The following is a 24,679-nucleotide window of genomic DNA, read 5'->3' on the forward strand; positions in this document are numbered from 1 at the left end:
GCTCACGCATCCCCGCCTCGCCTCGCCTCCCTGCCGCCAAAGGGCGAACGCCCCCGCCTTCGCTCGCCCCCCGGGGCGCGGGGAGAGATGCTGAAGGGGCGGCTCTGCCGCGGGGCTGCGGGCGGCACGGCGGCTCTGCCTCGGCTCCGCAGCATCCTCGGGGGGCCCCGCCCGGCCCGGCGCTCGCTAACGCGGCTCGCCGGATAACCCGCCCCGACCCCGCGGCCCCCCACCCCGGCGCGCCCGTGTGCGGGGGGCGGGGGGCGGCCGGGCCGTGCCCCCGGGGGCGGGCGGCCCGCGGCGGCGGCCCGGGGGGGGCGGGCGGGCGCGTCGGGGGAGGAGACAGGCGGTGAGGGCGGCACAAAAGGGGCTGCTGCAGCCCTGCCTGCCGCTGCCGGCGGGGCTCGGCTCGCTGCGGCTCCGCAGCGCATCTTTTCCCGCGGCTGGGAGGAGGTGCCGGGCCGCTCCGAGGCGGAGAAGGCGGCGGGGGGCTGCGGGCTCCGGGCTCGCCTCTCGCCGCGGCCGGCGCCGAGCCATGCCGGGGGGCGGCGGGCGGGCCGGGGGCGAGCGGCAGCCTCGCCCCGCCCGGGGCCCGGCGGGCACCGACACCGCGCCGGCCGGGGGTGAGTGAGCGGGCGGGCGGGCGCGGGGCTGGGGCGGCGGGCAGAGCACGGCCCGGGGGAGCCGCCCCGGGGCCGCGGGACCTCCGTCGGTCTGTCCTCCCCGCCGCTGTCGCCACCTGCAAGTTGTGCCTCGGCGTGCGGCGTCATCCCCTGCGAGCGCTGCCGGAAAGGCTTCCCCCACCGCGCCCCCACCTTCGCCTCCTTATTTATTTATATTAGTGCTGTTTTTTTTATTCTCTTCCCCACTCCCCCCCTCCCTCCCCCCCTAATCCCGGCATCCCCTGCTAGGGAGCATCGGCCGTGGGGAGGAGGGCGGTGATGCTGCCAGCCCCCTGCCCGCAGCCGTGGGCTCGCCGGGGATGGAGGCACCCTCCCTTCGGCCGGGGCACTGCAGCCAAGGCTCATCTGCTGCCCGGGCTCAGCTTGCGAGGGGGCACGGGCTGGGGATGCGTGCCAAGCCTGCAGCAAGCGAGGAGTAACAGGAGTGCGTGCGTGGGAGAGAAAACATCCATACAAATAAATGTGTATCGTCAAACGTCCCCTCTGCCCTGCTCTGTCTCCATGTCAGATGGCTGCAGTCCTCCCCCCCCCCCCCAGTTCGGGGCTGGCCGCGAAGTGTCGCGGGCACCCAAGTTCTCCCCACTCGTGCTGGGCTCTCGGGTTGTTTGTGGGCTGGAATAGCTGTGTGTCCTACCGGAGCGATACAGGCTGGTATACCTCAGTTCTTGCAAGAGTTTCGCTCCCTGGGCGAGCGTGACAAGGTTGATGGGGAACACGGTATCTGCTGCAGCTCTAGACTTCCTCAGACAGCTCAGTAAGGGAGGGAGCGTGGTGCGGGATGGAGGGAGGCTTCTCTCAGTGCCTCAGCTCGTGGTTTTCCTTCGGGGATTTCCACATGCTGTGTTCCCTCGAGCAGCGCCTGGATTGCACGGGAACCCTGCCTGTTTCCCAGAAATTATGCAGGGGCCTTACATTTCTCCTTTGCACCCTAGGGCAGAACTTGGGTCAGGAGCCTGCCTGCCCTGTCTCCAGAATGTAATGTGGATGCTGAGCTCCTCATCTCCTATAGAACAACTCTCCAGTTAATTCTAAATCTCTCTTCTTTACTGGGAAGTTCAAGCCTGTGAAAACACTCAGTGGCACCCCTGCTAACAAATACGACTTGAGTCACCAGGAACCCCCAAGCCTGTGCAAACTGAATTTCAAATTCCTGCCTACTCTTGCCCCTATGTCCCTCACCTTTGCAGGGTGTGAGTCAGCAGGAACTTTTCAGGTTCCCTCCCCAAAGGGTGTCTCTTGTGCTCTGTGGGTTTAAGTCCAGCTGGCACCTGTGATTTAGGAAGCACTGGCAAGTTCCTGTTGCTACAGCCTGGCTGCTCCCAACTTCTCAGAGAAGGGCACAAATCAAGCAGCATCTACCATTTGTTGACCCTGAGGCGATGGAGAGCCATCTCTGAAGGGAGGAAGAACTATGGGTGTGCCTACAGTCCAGCAAACCTCCAGTTTCTAAAGCCCCCCCTAAACGCAGCTGTAGCACCTGTGTTTGTTTCAGCCCTGTTAGTAGGGCTGGGAAGGGAGTCTCTGACCCCCCTTAGCACTATAAAACAAGCATTGAACGAAAGCTATTGCAAACTGCAGAAGAGGAGTGAAGCTGTAGGCTCTTCTACTGCATGTCATAAAAGTCCCTCAAAGATTTATAGCTCCTCTCCACCCTCAGGTGATTTTGCAGTAGGGGTAAGAAATCCTCTGCAAGGTATAGCATTCCTCCCTTTGAGGACTCAGTTATACCTGCATAGCTTGTTTATTAATGCCCTGGGTATAGCAATTGTATCCTTAGGAGAGAGGATGGGTTCTGGCTAGCTGCAGGTGTGTTTTCTTGCCAGTGCCTAATTTGGTGGCCCAGCTGCAGCTTTTTGTCTAGTATACCTTTGATCCTAGGTGCTGCAGTGGCTCGCTTTCATTGGAGGTGCCCTCCACACTCTTGTTTCCAAAGTGGTTTTGGTGGCTGAGTTGCCTGCTTGCTTTCCTCCCTCTCTGCAAATGCTGGTGAGATTGGAAAAAGAGTTGCCTGTGTGGCATGCAGGGGTTGCCTTAGCAAGGAGGTCAGGAAGTGCAGGTGGAAAATAGTGTACTTGCACAAATGTTGGCTTCAGTGGATGGTCGCAGCTATGGACTTACCTGAAGCACTTGTGCCCAACCTGAGACAGGAATAGCTAGTCTGGAGGCTTGCTGGGGCTGCATGGTGAGCACAGAGCCTGTTGCTGAACCTTGGCCAGGCACATGGCAGGCACAGACGCACTCGGTGTGTTTACCTGATGAGCATACCTGTAAGGTACTTGTGGGCTTCCCGTGTGCCTTGTGTTAACCTTTCTCCTCCTCCCACGTGCAACTGGCTAAGTGCAGTGTGACACTGGGGCTTGCCAGATTGGTGTAACATGCTTACTGCATGCCTTTGAGGGATGGTTGTGTGATGAATGTGGGTGGCTGTTTGCTGGGTGCGTGTAGCAATGCACACCAGTCCTGCTGGATGCACTTACCATGAAACACAGGCACTTTTGCTGAGTTTATGCCTGTAATAAATGTGGAGCATGTAAGCAATCATGGGTATGGCAGTTGTTCAGGGCAGTGCACATAGATGTTGTTGTGCATGTTCAGTATGTGAAGGGCACCTCAGGATAGACAAGTTTCTGTCCCTCCCTTGCTTTGACCTGTCAGCAAGCAGAGATAGATAAACTCTCTCATGGAAGGGTTTATAGCTGAGTTTTCAGCTTGCTGTGTCTGAGCTTCCTCGTCTTTTGAGACCAGCCTCTTTAAGGTGCACCTGCAGTAACAAATTGACACCCCTACACCACCCCAACCACTGTGCTGGATCATAAAGGTGGAGGAAGGAAGTGGGGGAGATCGGTGATAGATAGATAGATGGGGCAAGCTGGGGCAGCATTCATTCCTAACAGCTGATTTGATTTTAGCTGGGGTTAGTTGCTCTAAAATGAGCCCTTTGTACATTGTTGGAATATGTGACCCAATCAGTGGGATGTAGCTGGAGGAGGTGGTGCTAACAAGACTGGTACAGCTGTCAGTAACTCTGGCAGAGAGCATACTTACTGGCACAAGAGATGTCTTCATGACTTTAGGTCAGTGGAGGTCCTTTTAAGGGCTGGTCTGTGTCATCAGCCCTGATTACAGAAGCAGAAAAGTGTGGGTGGTTGTGCCCATCAGTTCTGCACAAAACGTCAGGCTGCACTTCAGTAGCACAAAATGCCATTAGGACACTACAGTGAAACATTATTGTGGGATCTGAAATTTAGGGAAGGTAGGCACATGGAGCAGTGCAATCTAGGGGGATGTGGGGGGTGCCTGCTGTTCCCCATCCTGGATGTTCTTGTAAAGGTGGTGACATAACTGCAGTGCACATGTGGTCTGCGCTGTCGAGTCAGCGATGCACGCTGGCCTTGAGGAGCCATGACCGAGCTGCATGGAGGGGCCAAGCCTGGCATTGTGGGCAGTTTTGGGGTGCTTTGATAGCATTGTGTGAGGACTGGGCTGTGCCACAGCAGCAGTGCTGGGTAGGGTGCCAGGCCCAGCTGCTTGTGCCAGAAGCCAGGGCAGAGCTGCTGTCACAGAGCTGGTGAGTTCCCCCTTCTCCAGGGGAAGGTGAAGAGAAATGCTGTGTGCTGGAGCAGTGGTGTAGGATTTACAAAAGCACTCTGTGCATCCTTGTGGAATAAACTCTGGCTGCATATCTCAGGAAGGCAAAAACACGATTCCTTTACCTTCTTTTTCTGAGTTCTTTGTGTTCCTTGGCATGCAGACCCTTTACTTCCCAAAGCTCTTCCTGAAGTACAACAGGTACCTCCTGCTCTTCAGACCCCTGAACACCTGTAGCAGGGTGGGTGTATTTTTGTGCTCAGAAACTTGCTCAGTAGAGCTGATAGGTGAAAGGGAGTGCAGCACTGCACTTGGAGTCTTCATCAGGCAGGCTGAGTGAAGAAGCAGCATGGAGGGAGCTGGCTGCCTTACAAACAGCAAGGGCTTGTTCTAGAGTTGAGATTTTGGAAGTGATTATTCCCTGCTTTAGGACAGCAAAAGTTATGTGAGCTGCTCACTGTTGGGGCCTTGGCCTTTTGTACTGAGATAACCCCCTAGCTAAATAGCAGCTTGATGACCTCAGCTAAGGTTCCTTGTTTCCCCACCTAGAGGAGTGCTGGGGCCTGTGTCTAAGTAGGATTTTTCCAAAACATCAGCTGTGGCTGTAGGGTATGACCACATTGTGCATTGCCAGAAGTCTTTTTCAGCCTGTAATGCACAAATTGCAAGCAAGGGGGGAGGTGGATATGGCTGATAGGAAGAAAGAAAAGCAGAGGGGGCTTCTCTTTTATCTGAGGATTATCTCTGTCTTGCATTTTGACAGAATTTCTCTCCAAGGACCTTGAAGCAACCTATTAAGCTTCTTTTAATTAGGTAAGCCCTTGCCCAGAGTAGAAGAGTCTCTTACATTTTGCACACAGGGAAATTGAGGCATGGAGAATGGCTCTGCTGTGCCCAGTGGCAAATGCTGGGGCTTGTTAGGAGGGTAGCAACCAAAGTGCCATGCTTCCTGTACTTGCTTTGCTGCTGGCTGTCTCAGAAATCCTGGAGAACAGCTGGGTGTGGGTGCTGAGCCAGGGGTTATCGATAACTTTCTGATCGCTTGGGTTCTGCAGCGCTTTTCACCATAGATATTGTCTCCTTGATCCTGCTGCCTAATCTATAATCTCAGCTCCCTGCTGTCTTTCCCTCAGTGTGTCATTTTCCCCTTGGTGTGTAAATCTGTACAGGTTGGGCTAGGGTTAGCAGGCAGACTCAAACTCCATGCTTTCCTCAAGGCTTTGGGATAACTTTTATTTTGGGATATGTCTCTTGCATGACGGCAAAGCTGTGGCAAGCAGGTTTGGAACACACCTGAGAGACAAATGCAAATCAGCCCTGCTGCATAGCAGCTCACAGCTGTGAAACCTGTGAACTAAGCACAGATATCATACCCACATTGGCGTGCAGATATGGAACTGAATAGAAAGCCAGGGAGACAGCATGGCAAAGAGTCATGGAAGGGAGTATCTCTCCTCGATGCTGAGTCCTTTAAGAAGGGGAAGGTAAGCTAGAGCCCTGAGATTTTAAGCTGGTTGTGCAAGGCTGAAGAAAGGGCTACGATAGTGCTTTCAATTCTTCCTTTGTCTAACACAGATACCTCTATCTGGGCAGCAGGGAAGAGGAGGAATATGGAGGCCTGTGCTGGCCAAGCACATTGGGCACAGACAGATCTTGGAGGCTGCAGCAGCTAGGAAAGGCAGCATTTTGGAAGAAGGATTTGCCTGTAGGGGCTGAGAGTGCATGGTGCTCACTGTGTATGAGGAAGTTGTGTTTTTGTGGAGCTTGTAGCATGAGGGCTGGCTCTGAGGCAGAGCAAAGGGCAGGGTGATTGAGGAGAGCAGTGCCATGGAGTGATCAGCGTGAGCTGCACTCTGTTGCTTAATGACCCCATTTCCAAGGGAAACTTTGGAAGCTCTGATATTCAGGGAAGCAGGCTCTCCTGAAGGCTGAAGATTGGGGCAGCAGAACTGACTGTGTTTCTCTCTGCTTTCAGCTCAGCCTTCCCTGTATGCTATTTATGTTAGCAAAACTTTTCTTTCTTTACCATTCCAGAAGTTTTTTTTGTTGTTGTTGTTTTCTTTTCTCCTTCCCACCTGCCCCAGCAGTCCTTTCTTTCCTACCTCACTGTGCCAATGCTGTCCAATTGCAGCTTTTGCCAGCTAATCTGATCCATGGAGGCAAGACCTAGTGAGCAGCCTTGCTTGAAGGGGATATGATTTTCTGCACTTGCTCCTGGGGCCATGTGAGGTCTCTGGAGAAGAGGTGGGTTAAAGGAGTTACTGTTTTCCCATCAGCTTTGTGTCCCCAAATACCTCCTCTCGTGCTGTTGCTCGGTGCAGGCCTGGCTGTGAGCAAGTGGCCAATGTGCTCTCAGATATGTGCTATTGGCACAAAGCCTCTGTGGCCTCAGAATCCCTATCTAGCAGTAACTTCTGGAGGAAGGGTTGACCACACCTGCATTCAGCTTGGCCAGGGGGATGATGGGATTGCTTTTGCATAATTTAGCAGTCTCTTGAATTATTTATTGTGCAGTTGTGCTCTGGAACAGTCTTCTCACTTCCCATGAGCACTGCGGGGGGGGGGAGGGAAGGGGAATTTATCAGGCTTAGAGTCTATCACTCAGTGATGAGGAAGTGCTATGGGCTTCCTTTCTGCCCATGTTTGTTTGCATATGGCTCTGTGCAGCTGAACCGTCCTGAAAATGCAATTCTGGTTTCTGCATCACTCAGGTGTGTGATACTGCTGAGCATCTCTGTGGTTTGGGACTGTGTGAGAGATTTCTGAGTTCAGAGCCTTGTCTTTGCAGTAAAGAAACTGTGTCAAGCTGGAGACAGTGAATCTGGTGCTTGGATTTAGTCCCTCACTCAATTACAGTGCTGTGTTATGGATCGGGGGTACGGATCTTCTGGACTGATCTCTAAAATATTTAGATGTTTGAAAGCATTTTTCTTCTTTCAAAGGCCCATCTTGTCTTGCCAAAGTATTTTTTAGATTTGTCATGACATGGTCCACTGGACAAGATCATTAGGACCTGAGCACTGGGTAGATCAAGTGGTTGAGTAGCGAACTGTGCAGCTGAAATTCCCATCACTTCTCAGTGATTAAACCCTGAAGAGAAACCAGCTGAGGGCAGAGGCAGGCTGGGGCAGTTTGTTACAAGCTCTTGCAGCAGTGGAACATCATGAGGATGAGCTGGGTAGCCCAGCTATGTATGAGCTCAATGCCCTTTGTCCCTCTGCCTCACTGCGGCAGCTTGTACCGTGCAGGTGGGCTCTCCTGCTTCTGCCTTGCTTGTCCTGTTGGCTTCAACATGACCACAGCTCCCCTTCTGCACTACACATTGTTCATAACCAATTTTCATAATGTGCTTACACATTAGTTCTGTCTTTCTCCTTTCCTTCCTTTTTTGACCTGTTTGTGGCAGCTGACTTCTCAGAAACACAGTTCAATATAAATGTTTGTGTTACTGAAGACCTGAAAGGGGAGGAAAAGGGCTGAAGGTAGAGAAAGAAGGAAACTTGGCCTGTAATCAAGTGATTGTGGTAGTAAACTGCTCTGTCTGTTGTACAGTTGAGCAAAAGCTTCCCTGTTTTTATTTGCGCAGTGTCCATTTGTGGCTTTTGCATTTGGGGCAAAGTTGGACAGGTAATCATTGTATGTTCCCTGGGCAAGCTGTGCTGTTCCACTTTGCCCTGGCATGGTTCTTGGTCTCATCAGTCTGAAAAAAACCCATTCTTTCATCAAATGGTTTTACCTCTTGTCAGGGACATCCCCAGCTGGCTAAACACAAAATTCCTCCTCATCCTACTCAAGAACTAAGGCAACCTAAAGGAAGAATGTGAAGACAAGTGATCCTCAAATCTGTGTGATGTCTAGGATGGCATTTGATTTTGCTGATGAAGACAAGCTTTCTTCCTCTTCCCCCATAGGCCTGCTTTCAGTTCTTTCTGCTTGGATTAATCTGGACGTGAGAGTACTGCTTTGCTTAGTGAAAGTAGTAAACATATTGTTGAGACCCAGGCCTGCTGTAATGCCTATGAACCAGATGCAGTTGTCTGTGGGAGGCAGAAGAGAGATTTATCTGACCCTGAGTTAAGTGCATTAGGAGGCTTTTGATTTCATTCTGAGAAACTGCCCCTTTTCATGGTACCATATGCCTGTTATTGGCATAGAGCTATGACTGCAGAATTGATTCATGGGGATTTAATCCAAGGGGCTACAATCAGAAGGATAACATAAGCATGGGGTTGTCTCTGCAAGCCAAAGCCCCTGAGCTCATGCCCTTTGTCCACCCCAGAGATGGGAGTCTAGGCTGACTTATTCCTGCCTTGGGGCAAGGCATTGAAGAGCTCTCTGCCTATCAGCACTTTCTTTCTGAAAATAATAACAAAGTGAAGTGGCAGCGGGGGATCCAGGCAGCACTGTGTTGAGGTCTTGCCTAAGTCATGAAAGAGGAAATGAAGAACAAAGGCAGAAGAGACAAATAAATAAGGGTCTGTTTGTGGTCCAAGAAAAATTCCCATGGGCTTGTGTAACATTCTCGGGAAGATGTGACACTCCCTGGGCTGGAGTTAATTTTTGAGAAATGAAAGGAACGGGGGGAAAATGGCAAGAGAGTGAGCAGCGGGGGTTGGGGAAGGGGAGGAGAGAAGGAGGGAGAGACACCCCGGAGAAACCTCTCTGCATGGAGTCAGGTTTCTCTGCCTGTTTCTGGTGAAGAGGGGTTAATGCTCTTTGCATGGGATTGGCTGGTCACCAGACATTCAGAGTAGAGGGGGATCCAGAGGCTGCCAAGCAGGACCCCTGTGGCCTGAAAAGGAGGGGAGGAGGGGAAGGAAGAGGCTCTTCCAAACAGTAATAGATCGGCTACTGTGGGAAAGTGAGCACACTGCCAAACCCCAAGTAGTTGGTGATGGATGGGGGAGGAAAGAGGGTGGGGATGGAGGGCCAGTTCTTCTCCTGGCCGCTAGGACCTTGCTGCTATTTCATGGCCTTTCTTTATTTATTGTCTTCCTGGGTTTAATTGGTTCCCTTCCTCGATCCATCTTGGAGAGCCTTTATCCTGGGGATGAACAAACAACTGCCACCCACATCAAAAATAGCTGGAGTTAACGTTGTTTCTCCTGCCTGCGTGGGTCTGTGCACTTCACCCATCACCATGGCATCAACTGTTTCTTTCCTCTTTTAAGTGCCTTGTTTTGGGCCCACAGGGCACACACTTCACCTTCCTCTGGGCTGTTCAACCTGCATCACCCTGTTGTTTGGGCTGTCACACAGTCCCTGCTTCCCTTTGCACAAGGTTTGCATGCCTGATCTGGTGTGTCTGCCTCGTGCTCTTTACCCATGGACCCGCAGGTCTGAGAATAATCTGGACTGTTCATCTTGGAGCTGTTCTCAGGATTTGTGGCTTGTACTCCACTTGCTTGGCCTGCATGGACTGCCTGCCAGGATCTGCATTGAAAGTAGTTGCCTGTTGCTGCTGGTTCTTCCAGTTCTCTCCTTGAAATGTGCTCCTTCTCTGATGCTGCTGGGAAGAATTAGTGAGCTCATGGTGTTTGAATAGGGGCCTTGTTGGAGATTTGGTTAGATTAACAGCACCTACAGCTCTGTAATTTTGAGTGCCTGAGGATGTATCTACATGTTTTGCTCAGAAATGAACTGGTGAAATAATTTAGAAAGTTTCTGCTGGTCAGCTGCTTGTTCCCATGCCTAGGCGTTTTCTTCAAGTTTATTTTTAACCCAGTTAGATCTGCTGCTGATATGGCTGTAAAAACAGGCTTTTGTGTGATTGACAACTTGAATTCATACAACTGAAAACTGAGGGATGGGTAAACTGTGATGGTGGTGAGTGGTGGGGGGGGACCTCTGACACAACAGCCTGTGTTGTCACATGCCTCATTTGAAGTTTCTGAAAGCATGATTTGGTTTTGACCTGTCCCTCTTTGTAAGGCACCAAAACTAACAGGGAGGTCTTGCATACTTGTTTGATTATCCCATGGTCTGTCTGAAGATATAAGTTGCCTTTTTGTGTAGTGTGGTCCCTTCACCCTTTCCTGTTCCTCATGATGGAGTATTCCTTCCCTGTAAGATACCAGAAGACCTAACCAGCTCCATTTTGCAGTGACTGACTGCTGTGTAGTTGGAGCAGTGAGCAGCAGCAGTCCTGTGTTTGTCTGGGAGAAAAGCCTCACATCCTGGGTGAGTGCAACGAGCAATGAATGCCTCAGCTCACCCTCTGATGCGTGGAGAGGCCCAACCTTGGAGCCAAGTGGTGATGCAATCTCCACGGCCATCACAGCAGACTTCCTGGAACCAGATGCTTTGAGGAGGCAATAAGCAGGGTTGAGGAAGAGTCCTACCAGGATATCAGGAATAAGGAGGGGAGGAAGGTGCTTTTCCTATAGTGGAAAGAGTGCTCAGACTAGTGATGCTAAGTAATTAAAGGTGCAGCTTCTGAGAGCCTCTGAAGGATTAGAGTGTGCAAAAGCATCTCTGAAGCAGTGAAAATTCCTATGGTGAGACTGGATTTAGCTGGGGAGAGAAGATTAGCTACAAGGGAGCCCAGCATATCTGAAGGATACTGAGAAGAATATTTGATAGATTCCACTGGAGTTGGAAATCCAGCTTAGTTTCCTTTAGCATGCAGTACTGTACCCTTGCAATGTCTGAGTACTTCTTGAATAAAATTATATTGGTGTCTTGTAGGCCATTACTGGATTTCACTAGAGTTGTCTAGTCTTTTCTGAGATCCTCTTTTAAACTGGGGGTTGGAAAATTACATAATTATGCTGGTATTAGTACTATGGTAGCTACAGTAAGAACAGTCTATTTGAGTGGAAGGTTTTATAATGGACTCTGAAGGTGTTCAGATGTTGATCTGTTCTGCTGACTTCTGGAAGATCAATCTTGAGACAAAATCCTGTCAACAAAGACCATTTTGTCTCCAGGTCCCATGTGTTCTGTAGGGAGGGTTAAGAGCTGCTTTGTCCCACAGTGTGCAGCTGTCTTGCTGCAACTCGAGGTGTAACATCTAAAATAGCTAAGGCTTAGTCCACTGAAGGGCAGGACAAGATACTTGAGAGAACAGTTGAAGCAATGAAAGTTCATGGGAAGTGTGGATTCTGAAGATACTGTGCTTGCAGAGGTGAAGAGGTGAGCAGCCACAACACTTAAAAAGCTGGAGACTTTGTGTTTTATCCATCTTAATTTCTGTGTGCAGCAGATAGTATCTACTGGTGTGGAGCACTTGCATCTCCTAGAGGAATGCATAAAAGAGATACTTGATTTGTTTATTTTTTGACTGTAGATGCTGCAGGTCTGTTGAGACTTAGCAAGGTCTTGCACGCAATCTGGAGGCTTGTGGTTGATGTGTACATCCTGTGCCTGCCTTCCCTGGGAAGGCAGTGCCTTTCTTTGTGCTGTGCTGTTACCCTTCCCTGGCCAGCCTCAAACCTTAGTTTTGTGTAGATTCATCTTTTAGCTATCTTTTTTCCTCAATCTGGTTTTCTTTCTGACTTGATGAGATTTATTACTGGTGTGTGGATGGCAGCTCTGGGAGGCAAATGGAAGTTAGGGTGGAACACGGTTGAGTGATTACCTTGCCACTCTTTTTACCTGCCTGCAGAAATGGAGGGAAGGTGCTTAGGACAGAGCCTTGCTCTCCCTCAGCCTGACCTTGCTTGGAGAGTGACTGTGCTGGATGGCTCGATCCAGCTGTTTGGGCTGGCACCAAGTCAATGGCACCTTGTGGTCAGTTGCCTCAAGACTGCAAAGGAAACAGAGTGTGAGGTATTGCTGTTTTGCATTAGTGCTGTGGGCAGCAGCTCTTGATGAAGGACACAGAAGAATGTTTTATTCTGTCCTTGGAACTAGAAGAGAAGCTGATACGGACCTGCTTACATTCAAACCACCTTGTGCTGTGACTGCCAGAGCTTCTTGCTGACATCCTTGTAGCTTGCAGTCCCTGAAAACACCGTGGCATCCTTCATGTGAGAGATGCTGAGCCCTAGATACTTTCTGGTTCATCGTGCTTATCTGATTCCTTCAGTGTTGGATAATCTTCTTTTCCTACTCTTAAGCAAAGTGCAGTCCTGCTGTCCCAGAGTTTGTTAGCTTGTTTTAGTTGTTGACAAATACTAAGTTTTCTGGTTTCTCCTTCTGTGGATGTTTGGAGGACAAGAGTAACTTGAGATTTTTAGAGTGTTCAGAGGTCCTGTGGCTCTGATGCCTGCTTGGTTCCTGTGCTTGGGGATGGCAGGTAGGACTAGTACTCCAGAAATGAGGAGCCTGTTCCTTTTGTCTCTAGCTGGAACAGAGAGAGTTGGGCCCTCCATGTGGAGTGGGGGGTGGAAGTCATACTGGGTTCTTTATCTGCCATGTGAAAGCAATTCCAATTTGAATTGCTGCTTTGTGTTGAAGTGTCTGAGTGATCTGCAAATATGTTACGCATGGGTGTTACAGAATAATTTCAGGCAGAGGAGCATTTTGGTATCAGGGGAAAACCAGAAGCTTCTGCTCTGACTCGTTCTCCACAGCTGCTTTTTCCCTGTAATCATGGGAGATGTCTCAGGAGTCTTGAGTCCCATGCCCTAAGAAGATGGGGTAGCCTGTGGTGTGGCCTCTCGCCAGTGTTCTCCAGAAGAGAACATTGGGGCTGCTGGACTGCCAGCTCTTATCTGTGCATATCTTTCACTCTGGCTTCTTGAAAAATGAGTGTATTATTTCAGGATGGTATAAATTAACTGGTCAGCATGGTATAAAATGGTAAGAAGTGCCTGGGGATAACTCATGCACATAACACTTCTAGCTTTCCTCCTTTTCTAAAGACACTTCCCCTGCATGGTAGAGACAGAACTTCAAGCAAGGAAATATCAAAGGGATCCCTTACAAAAAGAAGCTTTCACCTTGTCTCTCCAGGACTGAGTGTTGCTGAAGCAGTTTATAACTGTGTGTTCCCTAAAGAGCTTTGTTTTAATGGAGCTGACTGTCCATACTACTTCAGGCTTTTTCTTTTACTTGAACATTAAAGCTTTTCTTGCTGCTGTTTTTAACCCAACAGCAACTTGATCACTCTCCCAGATATCATGCTGACTTTCCGCCCCCCCCCCCCCCCCCCCCCCCCCCCCTTCCCGCCCAGTCAAAATTGTCAGAAGGGAAATACCTCTTCTGTTTTCTGTGTTCCTGGTCACTGATGGCTGCTTTGTGTTGGAGCAGCTGTGCTCTTCTGTGACAAACTGAGATGTCTCCCTGACTGGTACCTCCTTTCTCATTTCCACCACATGTAAACGTTTTGGATGGGGAGGGTGGGTAATCCTCCCTTGCTGGCCTTTGTCTCCAATTAGCTGCCATCTAGACATGTCTTTCACTGCAGGGCTGATCAGAGGATATGAAAAGGGATACATGACTGATGGATGGTATTTAGTGTTTTGGCTCACCTAAAGGTGCATGAATGTTCTCCACTCCCTGGCAGAAGAATCTCTGGCATGTGAGAATGAAGGTGGTTCTCAGGGAAGAAATTTTGACAAGGCACACACCTTGCTTCTTTGCTTCCTCTCTTCCAGGATGGCTTAGGAAATGGGTTTGTGTTCCCACTCCCTAACAAAACCAACTGAGCAGTGAAAATTGCCTCCTGGGCCATGTCAGCAGCGGAACAGCAGAGGGTACTGCAGGGCCAGCTTGCTTGGCAGAGCAGCCAGGGAGGGCTGTGCATACCAGCCCTGCATAGGAATGGAGGCAGTGCAGCCCTCCCAGAGCTCATTGTGCCCGTGGGTGAAGAGCTACAGAGCCACATGCTGAGCTTGACAGATACTAATATATGCAAATGTCAAGTGAGTAGAATATGCTTTGCTTCCTAAAACCAAGCATCCTGCTATGTTGACATGGCACGCTACATCTCAGCAGAGCAATTTATTGAATTTCAAGAGTTAAGGCTTTTTGTCTGGGAATTTACTGTGGCATGCAGAGCATCACAGCCATCTAAGAAGATGATGTGCCATGTGTGATTCTTTCAGCGCTGGCCCAGAGAAAGCTGGCTGCCCTGCATTTGTGTCCTGTAGGAACTGGAACAAAACCAGCATTAGCTGGCAGTCATTGGGATTGCTATATTGGAGCAGGTCAGCTGTTCATCTTGCCCAGGTTTCAGTATCTGAGAGAGTGGCCTGATGTCTGGAAGTAATGCCAGTCAGAAGCCACAGGACATCCAACTGGAGAAAGCTGTACTCATTTACCAGTGAGGGACACTTTATACTGACACTCAGTTACTGCTAATTTAGTGGGCTTTTGCTTCCTTGTGCTCTTCTTTTCCCTATGCTTCAAGACAGACTAAAAATTGGTGATGTGCAAGGAAAGGGCACTGAATATTCCTCTACCTTACAAGTGATCTTGCTGCTTCTGCAAGACATTAACAGAGCTTGAAGAAAAATGATCATGGGTAGAAAGAGATGCTCATGGGGTTTTCTGCAGCCCCTTGTTTTTCCCCCATGAAGAAAGCTTGACAGCAATCTCCAAGATGATATTTTGTGGCTTTACCTTACTACAAAGGTAATGTCTCACCAGCTGAGCCATGACCAGGCATGTGAGGTTGGGCTGTGGAGCTGTGGTGCATGAGTGCTGGAGGCTAGGGTCTGCTGTGGTGCAGCCTCCTGAGGAGACCCATTTACTCTCTTTCCACGTGCCTGACAAGATGGTCTCCCAGTGGTGCCCAGAGCCAGCACCGTGCCCCGATGCTGACTTGTGTTGTGGCAAAGTATATCAAAACCCCTACTAAACATTAACCAATAGAATCAAGCTCTCTCTCTCCTTTTTCCTTGTTTGTTTTTCTTTCAATTTTTTTCCCCTCCTATGCCATGCTGTGACTTTTCCGCCAACTTCAGGCTTGCAGTCCTTCAGTCAGAGCCTAACCTGGGACTCCTTACCCTGCCACCCAAGTGCTGGTGACAATGCCAGTGGATGATGGCTTCCACTGAAAATGTGACCAAGTATCCTGGAGCACTGTTGCTGAGCTGTAAGGTACAACTGTGGACAGCCCCTCTGCCAAAGTCCATGTCAGCCATCTGGAAAGCAAGATACGTTTTCCTTTGGGCAGTTGCCATCTGTCTAAATGCTTTATGGCTTTTCACTTTAGTACTAAATTCTCCTCAAGTTAATCAGTAAGCACACTTTGCTGTATTTTATCTAATACCCTCTGAAGTGGCAGGAGCAGGTTGGGTTCTTCCCTCTGCCCCCATACCTGCCCGCACGTCAGCCTTGAGGAGCCTGTGGGGCGGCTCCCACATGACCCCCAGGAGCAGGGACTGCCTCCAGTGAAGGTACTCCTGGCACCACTGTGTGCCAGGTGGAACCTTTATAAGTGATGGTGCCTCTCAGGAGCTTTGGCACTGGAATGGAGACTGCAGGAGGGAGAGAACCACCAGATTGGAGCATGTGGAGAGGGTGAAGTGGTATATGGTACATGCATGGGGATCTCTGCCTCTTCCTCACTGCAGGAAGGGTATCATGCTCCAGGACAGCCTCTGCCTTGAAAACTACTTTTGGATGACCTTTTTCCCATGCCCATTTTTGCCCCAACTTGCCTTTGCCTAAACAGCAGATGGTGAGCACCTTTTCTACTTTTCCTTGGTGAAGTACTGTGTGAGATTAGGTGGTGGGGGTTTTTTGTTTGTTTTGGTTTTTTTTGTTGTTGTTTTGTTTTTGTTTTGTTTTGTTGTGGTTTTTTTTTTTTTGTTGTTTTTGTTTTTTTGGTTTTGGTTTTTTTTGGTGGTGGTGGGTTTGGTTTTTTGTGGTTTTTTTTTCCTCTCCTTTTTCTGAATTGTAATCTTCAGTCACTTCTCTGCCTGACAGCAGCTCTATGTTCTGTGCCTGGGCTGGAGGAGGGGAGGTGGTGGAAGGGAGGATGAAGGCAGCGTTGTTTGGAGGGAAGGGCTCTGCACCACTGCCTTCTTCCTGGCCTGACATGGATCCATCATGATGGCACAGTATTACCGACAGAGACAGCTAGGAACTTATTTTGGTCACCTTGATCCAGATGCAGAAAAACCTCAGCATCTGGTCCACAGAAAGTGAAAAGCAAATGGCAACATATGGAGATACAGTAGGCTTGAGAATCACAGGTAGGAGAAGAGTAAATGTAACAGGATCTTAATTTTATTTTTGTTTTCCTGTCCTCCATGTGAACTTGAGTAATATTTCCTAAGAATAAGGGTGTTTTTTTAGGGTGTGTATTGAATAAACACTGTAAAGATCTGGAGAGTGTGGGCTGTTTCTGGCAGTCTGATTAATGATCTTGGTCCTTTAAAGCTGCCTCTCTTGCACTGGTCATGTTTCAATTGTGCCCCCCCCAGCTCTCTCACCCTTTCTGCTCTCTGCTCTCTTCATTTTCCCCCAATTCTCTGGTGATGCACCTCTGAGGAGGTTTACATTAATTTAATTTCCATCAGTGAATAGAGGCTAATATGCCAAGTGCAGTGAGTTCCCTAGATCATGAATTCCTATTATTCTGGATTTCCTGTCTTTCTACCCTGCTGCCACTGCCTTTCTTGTCTTTGTGGATTTGTGAGACTGATCTAGTAGAGGTTCAGCTTGGTGTAACCTAGCTGAAGCAAAAGGCCCATTGAATGTGGCAGGGGATGGGGGGTGTAGTTCTTGGAGTGAAGTCTTGAAAGATGAATACTGAATTTGGACCAGCATTCCTGCCTTCCCTAACCTGTTTTTCTAACAGTAGTAAACTTTTTGCACCTCAATAACTATTGAATGTGACTTTCGTTTTCATGGCTCTTCCACAGGATGAAGATGAGACGCCATAAACTCTTTCTGACTCTCTGCATGGCTGGTCTCTGCCTCATCTCCTTCTTGCACTTCCTCAAGGCCCTTTCCTATGTCACCTTCCCCAGGGAGCTGGCTTCGCTTAGTCCCAACCTTGTCTCCAGCTTCTTCTGGAACAATGCCCCCGTTATGCCTCAGGTCAGCCCTGAGCCAGGGGGCACGGAGTTCCTCCGCACACCCCTGTACTCCCACTCCCCCTTGCTCCAGCCCCTGTCTCCCAGCAGAGCCAGCGAAGAGCTGCACAAGGTTGAGTTTGTGCTGCCAGAAGACTCAACGGAATACTTTGTCCGTACCAAAGCCGGTGGCATTTGCTTTAAACCAGGCACCAAGGTGTTGGAGAAGCCACCTGTGGGAGGTCGGCAGGAGGAGCAGGCAGATGGCGCAGCCTTGGGGCGGCCGGCTCGGAAGCCGCTGAGTGCCAGTGGAACCAAGCGGCGCAAGTGGGTGGAATGTGTGTGTCTGCCGGGCTGGCACGGCCCCAGCTGCGGGGTCCCCACTGTGGTCCAGTACTCCAACCTGCCCACCAAGGACCGCCTCATGCCGCGGGAGATCCCCCGGCGGGTCATCAACGCTATCAATGTCAACCACGAGTTTGATCTGCTGGATGTCCGCTTCCATGAGCTGGGAGACGTGGTGGATGCTTTCGTGGTGTGTGAGTCCAACTTCACAGCCTATGGAGAGCCGCGGCCCCTCAAGTTCCGTGAGATGCTCCTCAACGGCTCCTTCGACTACATCCGCCACAAGGTGCTCTATGTCTTCCTGGACCACTTCCCCCCCGGTGGCCGCCAGGATGGCTGGATTGCTGACGATTACCTGCGTACCTTCCTCACCCGGGATGGCATCTCTCGCCTCCGCAACCTGCGCCCAGACGACGTCTTCATCATTGACGATGCTGATGAGATCCCAGCCCGTGATGGCGTACTCTTCCTTAAGCTCTACGATGGCTGGACAGAGCCCTTTGCCTTTCACATGCGCAAATCTCTCTATGGCTTCTTCTGGAAGCAACCAGGCACCTTGGAGGTGGTCTCGGGCTGCACCATGGGAATGCTCCAGGCTGTCTATGCTACCGATGGGATACGTTTGCGACGCCGTGAGTACTACACCATGCCTGGGTTTCGGCAGTATGAGAACAGCACAGGACACATCCTGGTGCAGTGGTCGCTGGGCAGCCCCCTCCACTTTGCTGGCTGGCACTGCTCCTGGTGTTTCACTCCAGAAGGGATCTACTTCAAACTGGTGTCAGCCCAGAATGGGGACTTTCCCCGCTGGGGTGACTACGAGGATAAACGAGACCTCAATTATATCCGGGAGCTGATCCGGACTGGTGGCTGGTTTGATGGTACTATGCAGGAGTATCCCCCTGCTGACCCCAAGGAGCAGATGTATGCTCCCAAGTACCTGCTCAAGAACTACCAGCGGTTCCGCTACTTGTTGGAGAACCCCTACCGAAAGGTGGAGGGTGCTGGGTGAGGCCACCGAGGCTCAGGCTTGGGTGCAAAATCAGAACTTCACAACAAAGGGAAAGAGTCGGGTGTTTTTGTCTGTTCCTTTTCTTGTTTTGTTTCCTTTGTTTACGGGCAGGGTGTGCTGTTTTTCTGGGGTCTCTGCCCTCCCTCACTTCCTGTTCTTCCCTTCATCCCAGGGTGATGCCTGGGAACCCAATTTACTCAGTTACATCAAGAGAGGCCTGGACAGGAGGAAGCGAGATGTTGAGGACTTGTTCTGTAGTAGCATAAACACTTCCTTGCATCTTCCAAACCTCTCCTGCAGTTAGCTGGCAGATTTTCCTCATGGGGAGGCTGATAGGGTCCTGTGGGAAGAGAGGGCAGCTGTTCCCATCCACCCTCGTCCTTTGTGGATTGGAGCAAGCATAGATGCAAGCCTGGGCTATTCAGTGAGCATGTGAGTCAGCAGGCACAAACTCTTGTCAGTGGTTGGGTGCATAGATGTGTGTCACTGGCATTTTTTGGATGAGTGAATGTACAAAAGCATCTCAGTATGCTGCCTTTTTCTTTTTTATATATACCTCTATATTCAAAGGGTATTTTGGGGAAGGGAAGTCCTTTACTTCCAAGATGTCCTTCTCAAGATGCAGCCCCTTGCACAGGCTTAATGCATTCTGTCCTGGGCTGGATCTTGCCCCAGTCCTCTATCAATCCTGGAGCAGATAAATAGGAAGCAGAGGAGAAAGCTGGGTTTGAGGGGTTTTTCTGTTCATTTTCCCCCCTGCCCCCACAACACTGTATGGACTTGTCTTACTGAAGTCAAAGCATCTTCCCTGCAGTACATGCTTCTGTTGGGACTGGGATAAGCTGCAGGGGACTCAGTCAGATGGTGGGAGTGTACTTTTGCAAGTGCATGGTTGCCTGTGCGCATGAGTGCTCGCATGCATGGGTTTGGTGTGCACCTGTGTGTTTGTTACCAGTACTGGGAGGAAGAGGACATAGTGGGGCTTGGCTGTGTGTGCTTGCAGAAAATGGTGGTATCCACAAGCTGTGATCTCAGTGATGGCATTGATGACTTCTTGGGCAATTTATAGGAGAGGACCAGGGATAGCATTGGCTCTGTATAGCAGTGCTGCACATGTCGGACTGTTGCATGCCTCTCTGGCTGCCTTTAGAGCCTGCTGGCCTGCAACCTGCTGCTGCTTACGTGTGCTGGCTACCCTTTCTTACCATGGGGTAATAAAAGGGAGAAGAGGTTCTAATTGTTGTGGGCAAACAAAGCCTGTCAAGGCATGGGATCCATCTGTCTGCCCTTAGGATGTGAGGGAGCTCATTAAGAAACAGGCCATGGCCAGATTCTCCCTGGGGCCATGAGACTGTTTTTGGACCATCCTGCAATCCAGAGTGTGTGCAGCCCACATCTGCAGCCTGGGCCATGCAGACAAGACCATGGAGAGGAGAAGGGGGTCTAGGAGGGTGCTAGTTGCAGCTGGTTGGGCTGGTGTCTGCTCAGGCATGTGCAGTGAGGATCTGGCCTGCTGTTGTATTTGTTTGTTTAGCTCACTGAGGAGGCAGATTCTTGTTTCCACCCTTACTACCACCCTTCCTTAGCAGATGGCTTGACAGGGTGCCCAGAGCTTCGGCTGTAGTGGGCAGAGGGTGAAAAACATAATGAACTTGCTCTCTTAGCCTTTCAGTGGAAAGACTGATTCATGTTCCAAGCAGAAGTCATATGGAATAGGATAAAGAGGAAGGCATTGGCACAAAGAAGTGTGGTCTTTCTGACCAGTTGCTCTAAAGCAGGAGGGTTTTCATTGTCCTTAACTTCATCAGGGTTCCATGGTCCTGTGTTGCCCAGCATGTGCCGCCCTTGTGCTTCATTCCTGTCTCTCTCTTTTCCCCTCCTAGTCCCCTCTCTAGAGAAGAGAAAGTTGTCAACAAAATTAACTTACTTGCCTAATAAGGCTGAGACTGGAATAGAAAGATGAATGTCTTTTTCTGATCAAATTGAGATGTAGTTCACCTTAGTTCCTTCCATGTGCTGTGTGCCATAATGCCTGCTTAGAAGAACTGAAGGAATCTCTTTTTTGTTACTGTTTTTGGTTTCTTTAAAATCACTGTTCTCAGTTCTTTTGTGTCTTCCCCACAGGCAGAGAAACCCCTTTGGGAACTGGATGGTCAGACAAACTTTACTAGGCAGAATGCTCTTCCCTCAAAGGGAAGTTGTGGGGTTTTTTAAGTCTAGACTTACTGATGTAGCAGAAGGAACTCCTGTCATGGTGATGGGGTTCTGGTCCTGAGGAACTGTGTGGAGGACTTAAGTGTAGAGAGACTGTAGAGAAGTGGGGTCCCAGCTGAGAAAGAAGGAGCCTGTATTGAGCAAATGAAAGCCATAGCACTGAGGAGGCAGCACAGGGGAAAGATGCTTTCCCCAGGGACAGCTGGAGGAGAGCAGATGAGTTAGCTCATGAAATTCAGCAGCAAAAAAATATGAAAGGAAGAAACCATTTTTCATTTTAACTCTGAGGAGGGAGCCTGAGGTCTGCTCTTGGATCTTTTGACTTTGCCTTGTCTCAGTGATGATAATACAAGGCCAGTGCCAGGCTTTGCTGGAGACATAGGAGAAAGACAAGCCAGTCTTTTTGTGGGTGCTTTGGCAGCACCAGAGCCCCACTTCAGCAGGAGCTAAAGTTCACGTGTGCTGGGGCTGCACCTTGTTATCTCCCACAGTGGGAGCAGCCTCTCCTCTGATATCAGCCCTTCCCATGCATGGCCATCCTTGGGGATTTTTAGTGCACAACAGTCACGTTTTCAGTGTTGAGATATGACCCTTGTCTCTAGGGACTTTGCTAAGTCCACAGCTGCAGTATCTGCTTCTCCTGTTCCTGAAGTACAGCTTGTTGTCTTCTCCATTATTTGCTCCACCATTCTCCCTCTGATTTGTCTCTCCCTTCTGCTCCCTTGGGCTGGAGAAGGTGTTGCTGGAATAGGAATGCTGGTGTTCTTCTGCAGTACTCCTGCCCTGCCTGCCTCCTGGACTTACTCACCTTCTTATTCTTAGGAAATTAAATTTAAACCAGACTTCTTGTTGTAGTGGAAGGAAGGGGCTTTACAGATGAAATGCATTTTTTATTGTTTCTCTTTCTCAAGAATTGTTTAAACATTTTTTGATTAAGGCCAAGCCAGTCAGTGTTTCTGTCTAATTTTTCTGGCTAACCGTGTTTTTATTATCCTTAGGGAGCCAGAGTGCTTGTCATTAAAAATATTCCTTCTTGTCCCTGGAAGGAACAGACACTACTAAGCTGGCTTTCACACAGTGATTTTCCAAGGTTGTGGCTTACCCTCTGCTCAGCCTTGCCTATGCTGCTTGCTGGGACCTCTGCAGCCAGGTTCTAGTGGGACAGCCACTCCTCCATGCAACTGCCACAGGAGGGAAGTCAAAAGTATGTGAGTATGTGAGTTGTTGAGGGAGGCAAAGCAGGAGGCAGGTTTGTGTCGGACCCTTGTTTCCCAGTGCTGGACTCTGAAGTGAGCACTGAAGCTCCTTCATCTTATCTGAACCAGGTTCTGAAGTTTGAGAAGGGGAAGACCAAGAACCTTGTCCTGGCACTGGGCTGGAACTGGGATCAGACTACCAGAACCTGCTGTCTGTGGGTTGTTGCAGCCCACAGACAGTGGGCAGTGAATTCTGCTGTCTCTCTTGGACCAGACTGTCTAGTGGACAGAGGGTATGCATCACCAGCCTTTTCCTGCAGCCTTCTTCAGCCTTGTGCTTTTTTCATTCCCAAAATCTTTTTTACATTCAAATTGGTTAAAAGCAGGGCCAGGAAATAGATGAAGCATTGTGTGGCACACTCAAACCTTGCACTTCTGTCTGTCTCTTGTTGTCTTTCTTTGTGCTTCCCACCCAGAAAGAGTTTGTGTGCCTATGCACAGCTTTGTATTGGAGAATGCCTCTTTCTCTTTTGCCCCAAGTGAAAGGAAGGACATGGGCTTTGGTGGACCTGCAGCAGGTGAGCTTGCTAAAGCAGAGGGAGTAGGGCAGGTTAGACATATTTGCCCATCTGAGGATAATGCCACACCCAAGTGACAGAAAAGACATGGTGACTTTGTGCCTGTGGTTGGTATGGAGGATGACATGCTCAAGCCCACTCTTGCTGTTGCTTTCTCTGATCCCTGTGTCCTGCTGAGGTGTTTGCTGTTGTGCTACCCAGGGCACCCTACTCTGTGTCTCTGTGACAGGTGAACAAGGAAACTGAGTTGGCATGGAGGGAGAGTGTCAGAGCAGAATGTGGATGTTCATTCCCCTCTGCCTGCCTTGCTGTTTCCTTGTGGGATGGTGTCTCTTCCCCTCCTCAGGGCAAGAGGCTTGGGCTCTTGCCAGGGCTCTCTCCCTGTGTTCCAGCTCCTGCCAGAGATCTCTGTGGCTGCTATGCCTCTGCACTGTGAAGACACATGTCCAGGGTCACTCCTGGTTTCATTAGTGAACACTGGTGGTGAAGAGGGAAGGGATGGCTCATCCTGGCTTCACTGACCTCTAACCTTGGCGAGAAAGGAGGGAAATGAGTGGGAGAATGGATCCTGTATCCTTCCAACACTGTGTTCTCCCTACCCTCCCTAAACCCCTCCTGTCTGATTTCTGAGACATTGGACAAACTCACTCCTATTATGGAAAGGGAAGGGGAACTGGAGGGTAAGGGGGTGGCAGAAGGGGCTCAGATCCAGCATTGAGAAAGAACTGTTTCTAATGCAATACACTGACATTTTAGAGCTTTGGGCACTACAGGTAATGGATTAAGAAGGGATCTGAAATACTCTGAGACTAAAAATTAAAACCACTGTTTTTTTTCCTGCCTGTGCGGATGATGATGTAGTATCATCCTGGAGGTGGTCCAGCAGCACTTCTGAGCCTGGGGTCCACCTGGACCTACTGCTGGTGTTGCTCCTGGAGGGGCTCCAGGACACCCTGCTTTGAAAAAAGAATGTGTGAAAAAAGAATTTTGGACTTGCCAAAAATTAAAAAGAAAAGAAAAAAATAAGAGCGTCTGCAAAGCCCCCTTCAACTCTGTAATTTATAAACAGCAAGTAATGAATTTTTTGTAAGGATAAATCAAATGTACATTCTGAAATCATTTTCTCTGTAAATGGTTGGATTTCATTTCACCCTTAAAGGGATGCTTAAAAGGAGGAGATAATAATAAAATTTTTAAAAATTTACAAAGTATGAAAGAAAACAAAGACGTGTAACAGCTTTTATTTCTGATTGCCTAGTCAAGGGGGCTGCTGGAAAATGGAGTGAGGGAACTTCCTATCTTGGCAGAGCACTGTTCCCAAGAAGGGAGTCTGGGGACTGATTCCTGATTTTGTAGGCCCTGATTTTTGTAGCTGTCAGACCTAATCTGGATGTTAGGTGAGTATGAACATGTAAAGGCACATGAATGGGGAATGATTGCTGCTATGTGGTTCTCAGAAGAACTGATGGATATGGTAAGCAGCATCATCTCATAAAATGGTCCCTTGACACCATTTTTGCTCCTTTGGGTGCATCCATTTTTCCAAAGCCCTGGAGCCCCAAATTAAACCTCCCCACTGCAGAAATGCCTCTCTGGTGGTTGACTTTTGGCATGGTGCATGGGAGAACATGACCTCCTTGTTTTGGTTTATTTTAAAACCTCTCTGCTGTAGTTTTGGCTGTTCCCATTACTTGGTATCAAAGCCTAGTCCTGCTCTGAATCCTCCTAACCATCTGGCCTCTGCAGTGCTTTTGGCAAGGGCCTTTTGCAAGCTCATGTGTCATCTACAGCTATTTAATTTTTTTACCTTTTTAAGTGTCGTATGCTTCAGGTTCATTCCAGATTCCATATAGAGTTAGTGATGGTAAGCATCACAGGTTATTTTCCTCATAATTATTAGCTCCAGTGAATTTGCTCATCTTTCTTTCATCCATACCAGTCTAATGTTTTCAGTTCTCCTCTTGTTGGAAAGGGTCTCATCGAACTAGAGGCTTGCGTTGTGCATTGCTGAATGCAGGTTCTGCTGCTTCCATCTCTGAAATAGTGTGTGAAAGAGACCACCACTCAACACTAATAATTTAAATTTTCTAAATAGAATTTTTAGCATTCTTCATGATTATTGTATTTTTGTGTCTGACAGGGGATAATC

General features: G+C 49.4%; 1 protein-coding gene across 2 annotated transcripts; it reads left to right on the forward strand.

The window, feature by feature from the left end:
• The first annotated feature begins 15,431 nt into the window (after positions 1–15,431).
• On the forward strand, positions 15,432–23,755 carry MGAT3 (beta-1,4-mannosyl-glycoprotein 4-beta-N-acetylglucosaminyltransferase). 2 transcript variants are annotated; one of them, XM_083859721.1, is made up of 3 exons: positions 15,432–15,843; positions 16,092–16,360; positions 17,033–23,755. In XM_083859721.1, the coding sequence occupies exon 3, from the start codon at positions 17,034–17,036 to the stop codon at positions 18,540–18,542; it is 1,509 nt and encodes a 502-aa protein (XP_083715847.1). In that variant the 5' UTR covers positions 15,432–15,843; positions 16,092–16,360; position 17,033; the 3' UTR covers positions 18,543–23,755. The 2 variants fall into 2 exon arrangements, with proteins under 2 accessions (XP_083715847.1, XP_083715846.1); XM_083859720.1 differs by lacking the exon at positions 16,092–16,360.
• Positions 23,756–24,679: the final 924 nt, after the last annotated feature.

Source organism: Zosterops lateralis, assembly GCF_965231275.1.
Source record: "Zosterops lateralis genome assembly, chromosome: 4".
NCBI lineage: Eukaryota > Metazoa > Chordata > Aves > Passeriformes > Zosteropidae > Zosterops > Zosterops lateralis.

What these genes read in the sequence shown, in the direction of transcription:
- MGAT3 (XM_083859720.1), top strand. Translation starts at nt 15,800, where the DNA reads ATGCCCATTTTTGCCCCAACTTGCCTTTGCCTAAACAGCAGATG. An exon ending in CTTTGCCTAAACAGCAGATG is followed by an intron (nt 15,844 to 17,032) that starts GTGAGCACCTTT and finishes GCTCTTCCACAG; the next exon opens with GATGAAGATGAGACGCCATA.